Here is a 17,781-nt window from a genome sequence, read left to right on the forward strand (position 1 = left end):
CTAGCTGCGGTCGATTGGTACACTACTAGTAGTTCGGTACAGGCAGGTAGGTAGGTACTAGGTACTAGGTATGCGGGTTGGTTGTATTAATTTACGTTGGGGGCAGCAAACACACTACAACCCACGAGAACTAGAGTTCTGTGCTACAAGCTACAAGGATCTACAACCCCCACCGTACGAGGGATCGCACGACTGGGAAGGACCGAGAGTCGGCAAACTATTGAAATAAATTTACCTGAACTTGCTTTCTTTCCAAAGTTTAGTGTTCAAATCTATAAGATGTCATCTCTGAATTTTCTCAGAATACGTAGACTTTCGTTACTTGGCAAGATGATGTCAGCCAACAAAGCATATTTGGCGACGTATGGAAAACCCTCCGTAGTCCCGTATGTATTTAATCCGTGTTGGATCATATCAAACAGCGTGACTGCTTCTACAACTGAGTCTATGCGTGGCCTCGGATTAGACCTAACTGGTGCGGATTTGTGTAATTCCCAGAGGTTATCCTTCCATACCAGTGCAAACACGTCAGCTTGGGAATCCAAGAATAAAACTGTGTACCCACCTCAGAAACCAGGTGAACCAAGGCGACCTGCTGTAAGTAGAATTCGGAAGAATTCGAGGGCGGTGATTTGGCAAATTATATTATTCAATTGCATTGCCATTGGCTCCAGCTCTGTCAGTCAGTAAGATACAGTAGTGCGTCGCGTCTACTATGTACTACAGTACCACCCAACCCTAGGGCGCTCCTAGTAAATACAGTTATACTGTTAGTTTACTGTAAAACATGATATATTCGCGGCATGAATTTTTCGCGAATTGGAGCCGTCGGCCTTTTTTGCGGCATGAAATTTTCGCGAACTGCCACTGGCATTCAATGCATATAATGTAGACAAGAACTTTCGCGTGCATTTTAATTTCGCGAATCTTGGCGCTCGCGAAATTCGCGAAATTAAAATGCACGTGAAAAGTCCTCGTTTTACAGACAGTATTTACTTTCAGGCTGGTCGCAGTTACTGCCACCCTAACTACGACCAGCAGCCCCATACGCATAGCGTAATGGGGCTGCGCACTGTAGCATTCACGATCATGACAGAGTAGTATAGCGGACAAATATCAACTTAAAATCGAAAAATTTCTTCAATTTGAAGACTTACCAGTAGGGTTCGTGCAACGTTTAGTTCTGCCAATCGTCCCTTTTTCTTTAAATTGATGACTTAATGTGACTCGATCCAGAGGAACTTTGGAGAACTACACTGAACTACACTGTACACTTTGGAGAACTACACTGACAGCCAGCGCATGCGCACACAGACTCAATGGATTTAGGTTTGTACGCATGTGATGTGTGTGCATGTGCTGGCAGTCAATTCAGTGTAGCTCTCCCAGGTTCCTCTGGACCGAGTCATATTAAGTCATCAATTCGAACAGAAAGGGACTATAGTATTGGCAGATCTAAACGTTGCACGAACCCTGTTGTCAATACTTCAACTTTACTGGTAAGTCTTCAAATTGAAGAAATTTTTCGATTTTAAGTTGATATTTGTCCGCTATACTACTCTGTCATGATCCTGTATGTTACAGTGCGCAGCCCCATTACGCTATGCGTATGGGGCTGCTGTTCATAGTTACTGCCACCCTAACTATGCACAGCACAGCCCTGTCGCTGTCGCTGTTTTACACACAAGTGTTGCACGGGGCCTAGTTGGGTTGACCGAAAGATCGGTCTGTATCTGGTCGTCGGGGATATGTTCTGCGGAGACTGCGTCTGGCTTCACGGATCTAGAGCGATAATGTCACAAAAATAAAAGGCTCCTCTGGACAGACAGATCTTTCTGTCTACTGGTTGGGCTATGCTACTGCCACCCCAATCCAAATGAAATGAGAGTATTTAAAACGAGCTCGTGATTGGTACAGTGCCATGATTGGTACAGTAATACTACAGCCTAGTATTCTTTGACAAACTGAAGCTAATGAAGGATTCATAGCTGTGTATGTAGATCTATATCATGTTTGAAAGATGCAGCCTGTTACCTCTTGAAATTCACAGTAAAGTTTTTAAACAGGGCAACAAAGACCAGTAGGACCTAAAAAGCTTCACAAAAAGCTTTTGATCTTCATGACCTCAAGCCAAACTAGATTTCAAGCTGGAAATTAGCAGGCGCATTAACTTTCGACGCAGTTCCCATATTGGACCGCTCTTTACCGGTTGTCGCGCACTGAATGATGAATAGTCGTCTTTTGTGCAAGTGAAGTTGGTCGTGATGCTCAGTTAACAGCAGCCAGATTACAAATGACTAGCGAGCTCTCAAGGAGATATTTACATGCAAAATGTATTTACTGTCAGCCTTGCCTCCCATCCAGACAGCACTGTGCCATGATTTGTACAGCTACATGATTCTTATGGGTGATAATGTTGACGTGCGCAAATGAATGAAGTTGTATTACAGTGTTACAAATCGTGTGTGTGTACCAATCAAGGACATGCTTTTAATACCAAACATGGCACCAAAGAAGGTAACATAAAATACAATTTTTGCAAACTTTGATATATGCATTAAGAATGTCATTATATCGACACACAATGTTCCAAAAGATACACTCAAGACTTCATCTACAACTTTGTATTTTGGAACTATAGCACGAAAACCATTAAGTGTACCAAACATGGGCACGTTACTTGACGTTGGTTCGATTCCCAAGTTTATCTTTATGAAGCAGTGTTGTGTGTAAATTATTGACTGTGTAATCATTCTGTCATCCTGATAAGATTAGAGGCAAAAACACTGTCCTGTGGATAGGACATTAAAGTATGGTGAACGAGACATTAAAATGAAGAAAATCATATAAAAGAAGGTGTCAAAGAAGAGGGAAATGTCTCCAAAAACAGATTTTTAATGTGACTCAAAAAGATATTCGCGCCACTGAGAAATCACGAGTTAAAACTGACTGATTTACTTCACCGATTTTCGCTCCGGAACAGCCGTCTTTTTCGAGCCCTAAAATATGACGTCATGAAATGAACAAAACCCTTTATGAGTGCAGCGGGACATCGAGGCCGCCATTCATAAAGCACATATTTCTTGGTGAGCAGATGCAATATCTGGCCTGTCTTAAGTTGCATCTGCTTTCTTGGCTGAGACATTAAAACGTCCAATTTTTACCTTATATTGTACGGAAAGACTTTGAGTTTGACATCGAGAGTGAATTGAGTGATGACAGTGACAATGACACTGATAGTGACAGTGGCAAAAGTCGGGGTGGTAGAAGAAGCGAGAGAGAGGCGACAGATATGGAAGGCCGTTGCGGACATAATTCGTTTGGGGCATTCGTATGGAAATGGGCATACGATCTGTACGTATGCAACTGCCTTTAGCAAACGTTTGCTAATTGACCAGTCAGCAAGTATTGTTTAGCAAACGTTTGCATGTTATCTATTATATGTATGCCCCATTCCATATGTACAACTGTATGTTAATTTACTGCGCATATGTATGCAATTGATCAACAAATCAGGTACTTCCTAGTTCGTTTAATATGCATTTGTATAAAGTGTGTATGTTGCGTGTGTGTCTACTGGTGTGCACGGTAGGTACTCATGCCTGATCTGAGCAAGGAGGTACTAAGTGTACGTATATGTGTACATGGAAATCTCACACCGTACCTTGTTAGTTCCTCAACTGGAACATGGTTAAATCTGCCTTCTTCAATGAGCTGAAGATTTTTTTGGAAACTTTTGCACTTAACCGCAATTCTTTTCCACTTGAGTTTTATTGGCCATACTGAGCTGATCTGAGCAGTACTGAGCCGTATTGAGCTGATCAGCTGGTTCTAACAGCTACAGTCTGTAACTTCATTGGTTGCCTTGAAAATCAATTTACTGGCATTCTGCGCATACGTATAAAAACGGCATACGTTTGCTAACGAAAAAACTTGCAAACGTATGCTATCGCCCCGTGCAAACGTTTGCCAAACAACACTCGCTGATTGGTCAATTAGCAAACGTTTGCTAAAGGCAGTTGCATACGTATGCCTGTTTCCGTAGGTATACCCCAAAGGTAAACGAAATGTCCGCAACGGCCTTCCATAGACGGAGCCCACTGTGTGGATGGAGTGCACAGCACAGTGCATCAAAGCAGGGCTGATTCGTTCATTTCATGACGTCATAATTTTGGTCACCAAAATTTCGCCGTCAGATCGGGTTCAGGTGGTCTAAAAAGGGTCTCAAAACACCATCTCTCCATTTAGAGACGTATTTACCTTCTGAAAGTTGATTATTCATATTCCTAGAGACTTAAGCTTTCCAGAAATGTATAAATCACCTTGTTTATGAATATCGTCCTTTTTTTCTCGTTCACCATACTCTGAAAGTCATGTTTTGTTGTGAGAGAATCACAACCAACCCATGCACATCAAATATTCCACTTGACTCATTCATCGTGTCGTAAAGAGCTGGGGTGGTATTCTGAGACTGTTTTATCTCTGTTGTAAGTCTGTTGTAACAGATCGGTATTCTGAACACCGTTTTATCTCTGTTGTAACTTCTGTTGTAACTTGTGTTTTATCTTGCGCACTCTTTGCCTGCGTATACCATTGTTTTAGGGTATGCGCACGCGCGTAACAGTGGGCGCAAACCTGAACACCCATTAGATTACACGGTATTCTGAAAACTGTTTTATCTTCTGTTGTAAGTCATGCCCCGTGCAAATTTATGCTTCTGAGATAAAACAGGGTGGAAGGTGTTTTAACTCCGTTGTAACTTTCGCTCTAACTTATGTTAGATAGTGAGATAATTCATCTACTCAGTAGTGTGGTATGCAAGTTCAAAATAAGAAAGTTATACAAAAAATAAAAACAATGTATGTACAGAAAGGCAAAAGATATAGCAGTTTGACAAAATGTAAACTCATTCCACAATACAAAATTTGGTAACAGTAACATTGCAAGTATACATACGCGTAGCATACTGTAATTATGCACATACAGATAAAAACACAAACACATGAACAGAAAGGTTACCGGCACCGTCTGCAGTTTGTTTTAAGCACTATTCATTTAAAAAATATCTTTCAAAATATTAAACAGTTTTATATGATTTCACTATCTTCACCAATAAGAATTCATTATCAGTACCTTTGGGTGTTTCAAAAATGTTTATTTCTGGGGATGGCGCGAATCCTGAGAAAAGTATTAGAAGTCTAAGGTTCCATACGGAATTTGACGTGATATTGATCTCCAAGAGATATCTTGTGAAAGTGACAACAACAACAACAACAACAATAATACTAATACTTCTACTACTACTGCTACTAATAATAAGAATAACATGGTATTGCAAGGGCTTAACTTAATTTAGAAGCGTCTAGTTCCCCATAAACAATCTGGGTTCCTCTTATAAACGCCAGATATCTTCTTATTTTTTAAACAAAATTTCAAATAAAAAGACTCAATCTGAGATAGCTTTGCGAATCCCCTACCGCACCAACTATACGGCAAAACCGGTAAGAAGGCATAATGATCAAGCTTTTGTTATAACTTTACTTTATCTCTGGCTCTCTTTACCTGCGCATGCCATTGTCCCATTTGAGCGCACGCCAGAGAAAGAGCGCTTGTTAAAACGCGCGGAGTTAAGCAAGGCGCAGTTGCCCAAGGGAGCAATCTTATTGGTTGAAATGTCTTAGATGCTACTTATAACAATATTTCCTATTGGATATGATTATTGCGATGGGCGTGGTTATCATGACTTACAACACCGTTAAAACAGTTTTCAGAATACCGATTTACAACTGTTTTAGCGGTGTTGTAACTCACAGACTTACAACACAAGTTACAACACAAGTTACAACAGAGATAAAACGGTGTTCAGAATACCACCCCTGGATCAGGTTCGGGGTGCTAACCTGCCCAGTGGAACTGCAATGGCCCGCCTAGATCTACCTATAACTGTACCCACGCAAGAGCGTCTTCTTGATAGGCTAAGAACTAGCCCTTTGAATATTAAATAAAGAAGAAGAAAAGGCTGCTGTCTCGAGGCTCATACATCAGGTAGTATAGTCATGCCTTAGTTCAGGGGTCTCTTTCAGCTCATGCTCATTAGTCATGCTAGTCGTCTCCATGAAACATTTCCCCAATGATGAAATACAGTCATACAAACTGATTTTTTGGTCAAGCACAAATGACACCCCTGCCCAGGCAAGCTTTTTCTCACAACTCCTGAAAAAAAAAAGTCATCATATTTTGGGACAATCTTTTTATTTTAAAATCAGGAAAAGCCCAAATATTTTGTCTGTTTTGCTTGTGTGTGAATAATGTACAAGATATTTGATTAGACCCACATGTATATGTGCCTGCTAATGTGTCCTTGATTTTAGCATACAATGTACAATGTCAATTCCCCCCCCCCCCACACACACACACACATTTATTTCAATCTTCTTTTTAACAAATCAGCAAGTAAGAGAAATAGTAACAGTTTAAAAAACCTGCACCAAGGTTCGACCTCCCATGCCAAAATTTGACCACATGCAAAAGCACAGGTTTTACATGTAGCAGGTGGTCAAATTATGGGTGGTTTGCTTTGAAATCTTCTCAAAATTGTATGGCATTTCCAAAAATCAGCTTACCAGTATATATATACACATCAAGTAACTTGTACTACTACGGATTGTACTATACACATGCAAGTTCTAATAAAGATCAGAGAGGAAAATCTTCCTGCAACAGTGATACAATGTAGCTTACAGTCAGTGTTTGTTATAACAGGGTACAGTGTTGGCCAGTAACTTATCTTAACATTAAATCAATGTTTCAAAGGTGAGTTTAAACTTTAAAGTCCTAACTATAATGTACCTTTATATTACTGTACATACTTTGTATTTGATCTAGCTGGATGTCTGATGAGTATTCATATGGTATAGGACCTGCAAAGTGTAATATTGTTCATTTGATAATCTAGGTAGTTCCTCCATGCAAACAAACATCACATCCATGTTTTCATGGAAGTAAAACATAGTGTGTCCAACCAACATTTTTCTTTTTCATATCATTGAACTCTGGTTCACTGGAATAACACATAAAGATGAATTTTTGTGGCATGTTTTCTAACTTAACATGTCGGTACAATGTATGTTTCTCGCCTTTCAATCATTAGGAAGTACACTATGCCAGGAGAGATATCAAATACAGCCAGAGAAAGATGTGGTACATCACCACCTTTGTAAGTATGTTCATGATGTCTTTAAATTCATTCTCAATATTCTGATGTTGCACTATTCATTAACCCACTGAGGACGGACTTGTTTTGCTATATCATGCATTTCCGATCTAGACCCCTGCCCAAGTGTACTCTGGACTCGTCCTCAATGGGTTAAAACTAGCTACATGTAAATCAGTGTTTTTATATGCTTGAATTTTTGTATTTGCTTGATTGCTACATTTTGTTGCAAGTTGTTGAATCAGTTCTAGGTTGAGCTAGGAGGAAATGAATGTAAAAAGTAGTATTATGTAATGTATGGAAAGGAATCAATCACACTCATCTATGAATTTGGATGAATTTATGAGAGAGCATTTCAGTTTGATAATGTTGAGCTTGAGGTCAGGTGTAAAACTATTTAACCTGAAAATCATTTTACGTGATTTGATGCATTTCAGCCTAATGTATGTATGAGGTTCATAATACAAGTTTACACAAATGAATTTCATTAGTTTTGAAATGCATGTCAGTGCAAATGACATCTGTTTCTATTTATTGATTTCCCTTTCATTTTTCTCATAAATGCAACAAATTGAAAGCTGGGTGTAGCATTTTGCACTTATTATGAGCCATAAAACATCACGTTCTTGTGAATATTTCTGTTGCTGTCTTGTTTTTTCTTACCCCAGATTAAGGGAATGATGATCGATGATGCACTTAACCAGCTTGAACATGTGAACAAGAAAGGAGCAAAGATAGCAAGAGAGGTTGGATTGTTATCCCTCAAATTTTCAGGATATCACATACCATAATTATTCATGTTGTGATTTTGAGTACCTTCATCAATGATGCTATTCAATGATTTAGTTCATACCATGATACTTGTACTGCATGTTCCCCCCCCCCCACCAAAAAACAAAAAACAAAAACAAAAAACAAAAAAATACAACGGGATTCTCCGCAGGGTATGAAACTATAACTTATTGCCCACATCTTCAAGAAAACCCCATTCCATTTGCTTCAGTGGTCAAAGAGAAATGAAGAGTTTTGTAGAGCATGTCAGGAATCCCTTCCCTCCAAGTTTTGTCCATTGTGTTCACACGTTTATGCAGTTCCAAGATCATCCAAGTGCTAAACTTGAAATAATCAAACCCATGACATGCTTAGCGATCCACATTTCTGTGTGACCACTTGACCAAATTGAATGGGGTTTTCTGCAAAATAGAGCTAAGATGTTATATTTCAACACCGTGAAGTGGCATTAAGACAATTTAATCATATTGAGAGTTATCAATGTGAAAATCTGATTGTATTTTTTTTTGGGGGGGGGGGGCATACTGTAGATTACAGGTACATTACTTTAACTTCACTTTACTACCTTGAAATGAGATTATGTTGAGTGGTCTAAGAAACCAGCGTTTCGAGAAAACACCTTCAAAGTTTTCCTTCTGACACAATCGTGATCAAGGGGAGGTAAGGCAGATTTCAACTCTTGACAAAATAGAAGGTATGCTCCTAGCAACCTCTGCGATGTTCATTCAAGCTTAGCACCAGTGGTCTACGCACGACCAATCAGTAACCATGATTCCATGTACAAACCAATAAGATCGCTCCCTCGTTGCTAGGGGGCAGGGTCTATCAGCAGCACTAATTCCAAATCTTGCGACATATTTCTATCCCGTTGAAAGTCAGAAAATTATGGCTCAGAAAAACACTAATTTCTTGCCTTTCCTTTGCTCATTTAGCTTCAACATTTTGGCAGATGATAGACAAAACATTAGACTACAAAATTATGCCAAAAACAGGAATTTGATGGTTTTGACCGATTTAATGATCTGACTTCAAACTCGATTTCCCCGGCTCAGCCTTCAGCGACTTTCGGATCCTTTTGTCGTGGCGGGGTCACATTGTATACACGTAGGTCTGTACAGTTTTGTACTGTATAAATGTATTTTGTTAATATGCAATGGAATATATATATATATATATATATATATATCTTGGAATTTTCTACGTGTTGGACTTCGACTGTTGTAATTATTAGAAGAAAGAGTCTCAAGTACGCCATGGATCCAACAATTACAAAATTTTTTATTACAAAATTAACGGTCTGCCTCAGACCTTCGTCAGTGCAAAGACAATGATGGACAATGTCCATCATTGTCTTTGCACTGACGAAGGTCTGAGGCAGACCAAAAATTTTGTAATAAAAAATTGTGTAATCGTTGGATCCATTGCGTACTTGAGACTCTTCTTCTTATATATATATATATATATTTATATATCTGTACAGTACATGGTATATATGCATAGTGTAGATTCATGTGCTGTATGTACATGTAGGTATGGGGGTATTTTTCTTACGTGTAGACATACAGTATATTTGCATTGGATGTACAATCATTCTGATCTGTTAGGTATTTATCATAAAGTATGAAAAAATGTATAACACCCACACATGCTTGATCTTGGTATAATTGTTTGTCTTGGAATAGCTGAGCAATGTTGGCATTTGCTCTGAGTAAAATATGGAAAAAAAATAATAAGTATAGATGGGACTGAGGATTACATATTGAGATAACCAAACTTCAAGTTATTTCACCTTAAAAGCTTACTCATAAAGTGTTTGATAAGAGGAAATAACAAGGAATACTTTTACTTCTGTTTTGCATCAAGATAAGTGATATTCAGCTAATCTGATGTTGAGGTAGCAGGTAAATGAGGTTGACTGTAATTTAAGTTTATCATAAATGAGATGTGTGCACTTTCACACTCACACACAGTGCATCAATATTTATCTTGCTTCTGTTCTGCAGTCGTTCTGTCACTGTCATTCAGTTCCTTATTGTGGACTATAAGTGTCTTTTAGTGATAGCAAAATTGAAATTACTTGAGACACATATTTGATGTTTTGAGCAATGACCACTCAATGGGGACTTTTTACATCTTTTACACTTCTTCTTGAGTAGTTATTAAAGAAATATATGACCAATATTTATTTTAGCCCAGAGTAATCATATTGTGTTAGGAAATACATGCCAAAAAGTGATGACCATGAAATATTGACTTATGTAAGTCCTGAATTATCTATTCCAAGGGTATTTTCTTGCCTTATTGCAAACTTGATTTCTCAAAACATCACTGGTGCGTTGCAATATTCTGTGCAGGGTGATGATGTTGTGAGAGTGTGTAAGTAGAAGTCAGGAGAGGATGGTCACATTCTTCTTATTTTCCAACAGGTTTTATTGGAAGCACAAGAGGCGGCTGTAAAAAATCACAATGTGGAATTCAAGTCAAACCTTCACATAGGTATGAGTCTATTATCTAAGTACAGCTGTAATGTTGATATTGTAAAGTTTTGAATAATGGAGGAAGATATTTGAAAATACAGTAGACCTCGCTTAAGTCGACATAGCATAAGTCGACAACTCGCTTAATCGTCGACACGATAAAAAAGTCCCGATTTTTGCCTTTGTTATTCCTTGAAAATTTCTTCGTCTTAGTCGACATTTATAAGTCGATAACTCGCGTAAGTCGACCTGATTTTTGAGTGCCAACTGAGCTAAAATACGTGTTAATTCCCTCGTCTAAGTCGACATAATTTTTTCGCTCAAAATATTATCGCCATTCTCTGAAAAAGAATTGTTTTCCCGCTCCGATTCGCAGCATTTCTACTCGGTAATTCGCTAGTGTACGGCGCGGTAGCGTACGCGCCATGCATCCATTGTCTTGTACGCCAGAATAGAAAGGGCATACACTCATTTACCAGTACATTGGAGAATTACATGTGGTACCCAAAGTAGTTCACTCTCCCTTTTCTTCTTCTCGTTATTCTCAAAACGCACAAATTTTGTAAACCTATAGGTCCTAGTAGAGAATCATTATCAGAACATAAAATAGGTGTTTCCGTTTATCCGAATATTCTTACGTTGATTATTCGGAAACGGTATTAGAAACCTGGGCCCATTTTTAGAAAATTAATTAAAATGCAACTACATGTAATTAAATGCAACTAAAAATCAAATGCAGGTGTATCAAATCACATGCAACATTGCACATAAACGCAAGTGCGTTGCTGAAAAGGCTTGCGTTTGATAATAATAAATATGAAACTAGAAAATAGTTGTACGAACCTGAAACTCAATTGCGTTTAAACGCAACTCTAAAAATCAAATGAAGTCCATCAAATCACGCGCAACGCTGTATTCAAACGCAAGAGCGTTGCAGAGAAGACTTGCGGTTTTCGTAAGAAACTAGAAACTGCGTCTAAAAGCTTCTCTTAACATCTACGGAGATGCGTTATTGTTGAAAAGGCTTGCATTATTTTTTATTTCGTACGCAAAATTAAAAATTAAACGCAACTGAAAATCAAATACAATTGCAAGTCCATCATATCACACGGAACGCTGAAAAGACTTGCGTTTGATAATCATACAAAACTAGAAAATTTTAGGGAACTTTTTTTAAAAAACTCAATTGCTTTTAAACGCGATTCTAAAAATCAAATGCAAGTCCATCAAATCACACGCAACGCTGTGTTTAAACGCAAGAGCGTTGCAGAGAAGACTTGCAGTTTTTGTACGAAACTATAAGAAGCTGCGTTTAAACGCATCTCTAAACATCTACGGAAGTGCGTTATTGTTGAAAAGACTTGCATCATTTTTTATTTTGTACGCAAAATTAAAAATTAAACCTAACTCTGAAAATCAAATACAATTGCAAGTCTATCATATCACACGGAACGCTGAAAAGACTTGCGTTTGATAATCATACGAAACTAGAAAATTTCAGGGAACTTTTTTTTTAAAACTCAATTGCTTTTAAACGCAATTCTAAAAATCAAATGCAAGTCCATCAAATCACACGCAACGCTGTGTTTAAACGCAAGAGCGTTGCAGAGAAGACTTGCAGTTTTTGTACGAAACTATAAGAAGCTGCGTTTAAACGCATCTCTAAACATCTACGAAAGTGCGTTATTGTTGAAAAGACTTGCATCATTCTTTATTTCGTACGCAAAATTAAAAATTAAATGCAACCCCGGAAATCAAATGCAAGTCCATCAAATCCCACGGAATGCTGAAAAGACTTGCGTTTGATAATCATCCGAAACTAGAAAATTGTAAGAAACTTAAACTCAAGTGCGTTTCAACGCAATTCTAAAAATCGAATGCAAGTCCATCAAATCACAAGCAACGCTGTATTTAAAACGCAAGAGCGTTGCAGAAAAGACTTGCGGTTTTTGTACGAAAACTAGAAACTGCGTTTAAACGCATAAAAATCTATACGGAAGTGCATTATTGAAAAGACTTGCATTATTTTTTATTTCGTAACGGAACTTTCGCCATGACTAAACTTAGTCTGCACTAGCAGGGGAAAGACATCGCAACATTTACACGTTTCAAACTACCGACACGCATGCTGCTTCACGAAATGTCAATGAAAATATAGTAGCAAATTATTGTTACAGTTCGCTATGCCGAAGGTTTAAATCTCAGACCAAGTTAAATTAGTCCGACGTTGGGAAGAGATTTGTTTTTACGAAGGTTAGTAATCCGAAAGATGTCGTTTTCGGATTAACAAACTTTTTCTTCTTCTTTACCGAACAGAGCAATAATGTTGCAAATCGGAGCGCAAGAACAATTCATTTTCATAGTATGGCAATAGAAATTTAAGCAAAACAAATATGGCGACTTAGGGAAGGAAAATCACACATCATATTTCAACTCAGTCGGCACTGAAAAGTTATCTCGACAGAATCATACGAATTCACACGCATATCTTCGCAGGAACGAATTTGAATTTAAATCGCAAAGCTGCATGCAATTTGGGGAATATGCGTTTGATTTTTCAAATCAAATTTAAAACGTACAGTGTCTAGAAATGGGCCCAGGTTTCCGATCCCGCTCTCTCGAAATCTCTCTAGAGATTTGGGAATTGTGCGTTGTCATTACTAATCCGTGCGAGATTTATGCGTGAACTAAAACATAATTGTTGTTAATGTCAGTAGGTATGTTTTGGCGGCAAAAGGAGTAAGATTTGGGTAGTGATCCGCATGGTGATCTCACTCTGTATAGGGGAAATTAGTTTTCATTTATAAGTCGACATTTTGTGGACTTACGCGTAAGCCGACTTTCGCGCAAGTCGACGTGTTTTTCTCAGTCCCGATTATGTCGACTTACGTGAGGTTGACTGTATCAAAGAATATAGGATTATGGTATCACCATATTTTTAGCTCACCCGAGTCTTTGGATCTGGTGAGCATTGTGTGTTCATTCTATCTTCCCCTAACATTATTAGCTCACCTGAGCAGAAGGATCAAGTGAGATATTGCGATCACTCCTTGTTCCGGTGTCCGGCAGGCAAAACCTTTTACATTTTCATTTCTCCTTGCAAGCCCCATGATGGACTTTTCACCAAACTTGGCAGGTAGCATCCCTAGTGGGATAGGATCTCAATATATTCAAATAGGTGCCATTGCCCCACCCCGCCCTCAGGGGCCCGTACCCCCCAAAATTAAGGAATCTCTTAAAAAATAAAAAAATAAAAAAATCTTCTCTAGATCCAGAAGTGATGAAGCTAAATAATACTGTTAGTAAGTACATTGTTGACTGCAGTTGTTCATGACAGATCCAGGGGTGCCCCCCCCCCCCCCCTTGAGGGTCAAGGGGTCCAAATTTGCTGAATACTGAAATTACACAGTTTCTGCCATACCTTGAAAATTATTCAGTGCATACACTTAATGGAATTGCATGTATGTATATACATGCATTACTGCACAATGATTCTGTAAAGGAAATACTTAGGCCATGGGGTCAAAGGTTTAATGGTAATGTTAAAGTGCCACTATTTTCCCATATTTTGAAAATATTTTGAAGTATTGTCATGAAAATTGAATATTACCAGTTACTGATCATTTCAAGAAAGATGCGAGCCATGGGGTCAGAAGTGAAAAAGTGAAAATGCTCAAATTCCTGAATACATGGCCCTTTGAAACAATTTAGCCATCCAAATTAAATCTGGTTCAAGGAATGTACATACACTAAACACAGTTTGGGCTGTGCCATCACACTTTCAAATATATAATTTCAGTTTTAACCAGTCATTGGAAACTGTTGTCTCACACTGTCAAGATGTACTACAGACCTATGGGAGAATAATGCGATAATGGCGGAAGAATGTCAGTCGCCATAGCGACATTTCTAGATTGTTTTTGTTTTGTACCCAGAAACTCTTACACATCAACCAAAAAATGTCATTACTTCATGAGTAAATGATGTGCATCTTTACTTTTCTACCCAGCGGACGCTTTTGTTGGGAAGGGAAAGTATGAACATGCCATTCGCTACCACGCCAAGGGGCGGGCCAGTATCCTGGACTTAGTCTATTGCCATCTCTTTATCAAGCTGAAGGAGGGGCCACCACCGGAGCAGCCAACATTCACAGGTTATGACCAGGCCAGGCACTTTTTGGTGTCAAAGAGGAGCAGGACCATCATTCATGGGCTTTGATGTGACCCTCCTGGATGTGTAGTGCTACAACAAACTGCTGAAAACTGCACCTGTGTGTGCATGCATTACACATGCTCAATGTACTGTGAACTGCATTCTGTCAGTTTATATGCTTTCCCCTTCTCACGCAAATAATAATATGTCTGCCAGTGAGTACATGACCCTTTATTTTTGTTCTGATGAAGCTAATTGATCTTGACCACTGACCATTGATTGACTTTAAACCCTTTTTGCTCGTGACACTAGCAAACATTTCAGCTGGACTTATAAATACATGTGCCGATTGGATTTTATGGCCAGAAAGGACATTTGACCAAAGTTTTGGTGACTGTTAACCTTGACCTTTGTGCTTTGACATTTCAGCACATTGCTTGTTCATGTCCATCGATATCCTTCTTATCAAATAGTATTTAAGATCGACATTAGTAGCTGAAATTCTGCCCGGAGAATTTAATCTTAAAGCAAAGTAGAGTGACCTTTGACCTATCATCACTAGCATTTTCATGGAAATTATTGTCAATTTATTTCTGTTTTGTCCACCAACTTTGAATACATGTACATTGTACAGTGATGTATCACCATTTCTGGCTACAATAATGGCTCTAGAGATATACCATTTTTTAAAAGTACACCCAGATATTTCACCAGTATTATTTCATGGCAAAATGGAGCCACAATTGCGCGGATGATGACGTCATAGTGAAATGGGCCGAATAATCAATGTCAAACAACCAATCAAGTGACAAGGATCTCTTCAGGTGTTATATAAAATCTGTTGAATATTGGCAGTCATTTTGTGAACATGTTTATTTGAAAACTCAGTTAACTATGCAACCTGTCATGAGTTGTGAGTGCACTGCCATGGTTGGGTGATGCCATGAAGTAGGGAGTGTGCTGGGTGAACTAAAGGAGCTTGCATTTTGGGGTAGACTGACATCTTAGATGAAATTTGGGGAGAATGATCCACTTGATTCCAGCAAAAAGCTTTTTACAGCAAAAATGGAGCTCGTTATCCAGTACATGGCACAGCAAGTGGTATCTGCTTCTTCTTCACGACAATTCTCAGTATTACCAATGCACAAAACATTGTTGCCGAGCCCTGTCAAAGATGCACTGTGGGATAAATAGGTGGCATTGTCACTGCCAGCTGTCTAGTACTCATCTTCCTTCACACTCGATGCAGTGGAATCATGTGTGCATTTGCAACTTTGTTTATTACTACTTGTTTCTTCAGTTTCAATTTTGTGTAAAAAGAGTTACGAAGTTTTTCGAGTTTTATTATTTGCAACCATTAGGGTCGTGGGTTGCCAAGGTGAAGCTGGTGCTGGTCACACAGTGACAAGTGAAGAGTTCTCCACAAATACCCCTGGATGAAAGATGCGACCTGGGTGAAGTTTCCAGCTAGCTCTACCATGGTATATCTTCCCTAACTTATCCTGGTCACAAGGCTCCGTAACGCTGTACTATATGCAGTGTGTTTCAACTGCGTTTGCAGCCAGTGATTTGTGGTCATGTTTGCGTTTTCCATAGGAAGTAAATTCCTCTCTCATTCAAAAATGTTTTTAGCTGATGGACTTTCATTTCCACAAAATTCAGAGATGAATGTTCTATCTTCAGAATTTACGATTGGAGTTGTAGAAATCAGTGTTACGTGAAACAAAAGCCGAGTCAGAGGTATGCTTTGTACATGTACTTTGCAATTGTGATACATACAATGTACCTGCATGATACATTTAGTAGCCCCAGACTCATAGCTCTTGTGTGTATGTAAGCTGTTTGTGCTGCCCTGGTGAGTGAGATGCAACCTAGACCTGGTTCAACTTCGCCACCAAGCTATGCTAATATGCATCTGACACAGGGCTGGCCGGGAGGCACTTGCATATTGGCAGTGCCCCAATTTGTGTGACATGGCCACATGTTTGTGTCTGTTTGCGGTGAATAAAATGTATACATGGTCATAATATTTCAGCATGTTGTATTGTGAAATTGGGAAACATTTGCCAGAATGAGGAGCTTTTATTGTGAGGGATCATTTCAAGGACATGTATGTGACAGTCTTTTTGCCGCCAGCAGAATGGAGTTTTTAGCCAAACTGCAAAGTTTATGTGCTATGGTACTCTGGTCATGTTTACAATATCTGATGGAACATAAATTTTGCAGGATACATATATGTATATATACATATGTGTAGCACCCATCAGATGGTGTTGTCTAATAATCTGGATGATAGGAATGAACATCAAGCAATTCAGTACAGTACATGTATGTCTTCATAATTACTGCTTCCAACAGTGTTTCGTTCACTGTTGGAAGCTATTTCACAAGATAGTGCCCATAAAGTTGGCTGTGCGGGTAGACATAATATATGAGTAAACCTTACAATTTATTTCATTAATTGCTTAAAATAAACCTAAGGATACTTGTCCTCTTGCATCCTCCAAGAAACACAATGCACACATGTTCACACAAACACTCATACATACACACACACACACACACACACACACAATTGAAAACTAGAAATACCCATTGCCATACATCAGTAAAGACAGTACAGTATGCATGTACCATGGTGGACCTGCACAAACACACACACACACACACAAATAACCAAAAGAAAAAAAATCCAAAATCCCAAAATCCAGTAGTGCATACAAGCAACTTACAATTTAAATATGACTTGTGTGCTTTAAAAGACGAAACACTCTTACATGTAGGTCAGCATCACCAAAAACAACAGGAGTCTAAATTTGACCATACACCTGAGGAAAATATATGGCAACAATACATTGTATGTCATAAAACGTCATCTGTATGGCCCGCACACAAGGGAACCATCAAAATGTGACTTTTGACCATATGAAAGGGGGAACACTGGGAGGAGCATTACCAGGTACAGGGGAATCTTGTTACAACAAGATTGGATAAATCTTGTTACAACAAGATTGGATACAACGAGAATCCGCTTATAATGAGATAAATCGTCCGCTCACAAATTAAACTTTGCTTTGTTAGCCTATGGGGATTTGAAGTTCTGTGGTTATTAAAATATAATTTTCAGGCCTGATAACAAAGTGGAAA

The 17,781-nt window shown here is 38.7% G+C and overlaps 1 protein-coding gene across 1 annotated transcript; it reads left to right on the top strand.

Moving 5' to 3' along the window:
* Positions 1 to 183: 183 nt before the first annotated feature.
* Positions 184 to 16,765, top strand: LOC139716227 (large ribosomal subunit protein uL22m-like). The gene is made up of 5 exons (XM_071627791.1): positions 184 to 597; positions 7,151 to 7,216; positions 7,882 to 7,959; positions 10,432 to 10,501; positions 14,492 to 16,765. Exons 1-5 carry the CDS (start codon positions 280 to 282, stop codon positions 14,698 to 14,700), a joined length of 741 nt encoding a protein of 246 aa, XP_071483892.1. The 5' UTR covers positions 184 to 279; the 3' UTR covers positions 14,701 to 16,765.
* Positions 16,766 to 17,781: the final 1,016 nt, after the last annotated feature.

The sequence above is a fragment of the Diadema antillarum genome, unplaced genomic scaffold (assembly GCF_040938485.1).
Source record: "Diadema antillarum isolate AM-2024a unplaced genomic scaffold, OU_Dant_1.0 scf00000063, whole genome shotgun sequence".
Classification (NCBI taxonomy): domain Eukaryota; kingdom Metazoa; phylum Echinodermata; class Echinoidea; order Diadematoida; family Diadematidae; genus Diadema; species Diadema antillarum.

Excerpts from the sequence above, each read along its gene's own strand:
- LOC139716227 (XM_071627791.1), top strand. The coding sequence starts at position 280 with ATGTCATCTCTGAATTTTCTCAGAATACGTAGACTTTCGTTACTTGGC. Across the intron at positions 598-7,150 it reads GTGAACCAAGGCGACCTGCT|GAAGTACACTATGCCAGGAG; the intron begins GTAAGTAGAATT and ends TTCAATCATTAG. Across the intron at positions 7,960-10,431 it reads GAGCAAAGATAGCAAGAGAG|GTTTTATTGGAAGCACAAGA; the intron begins GTTGGATTGTTA and ends ATTTTCCAACAG.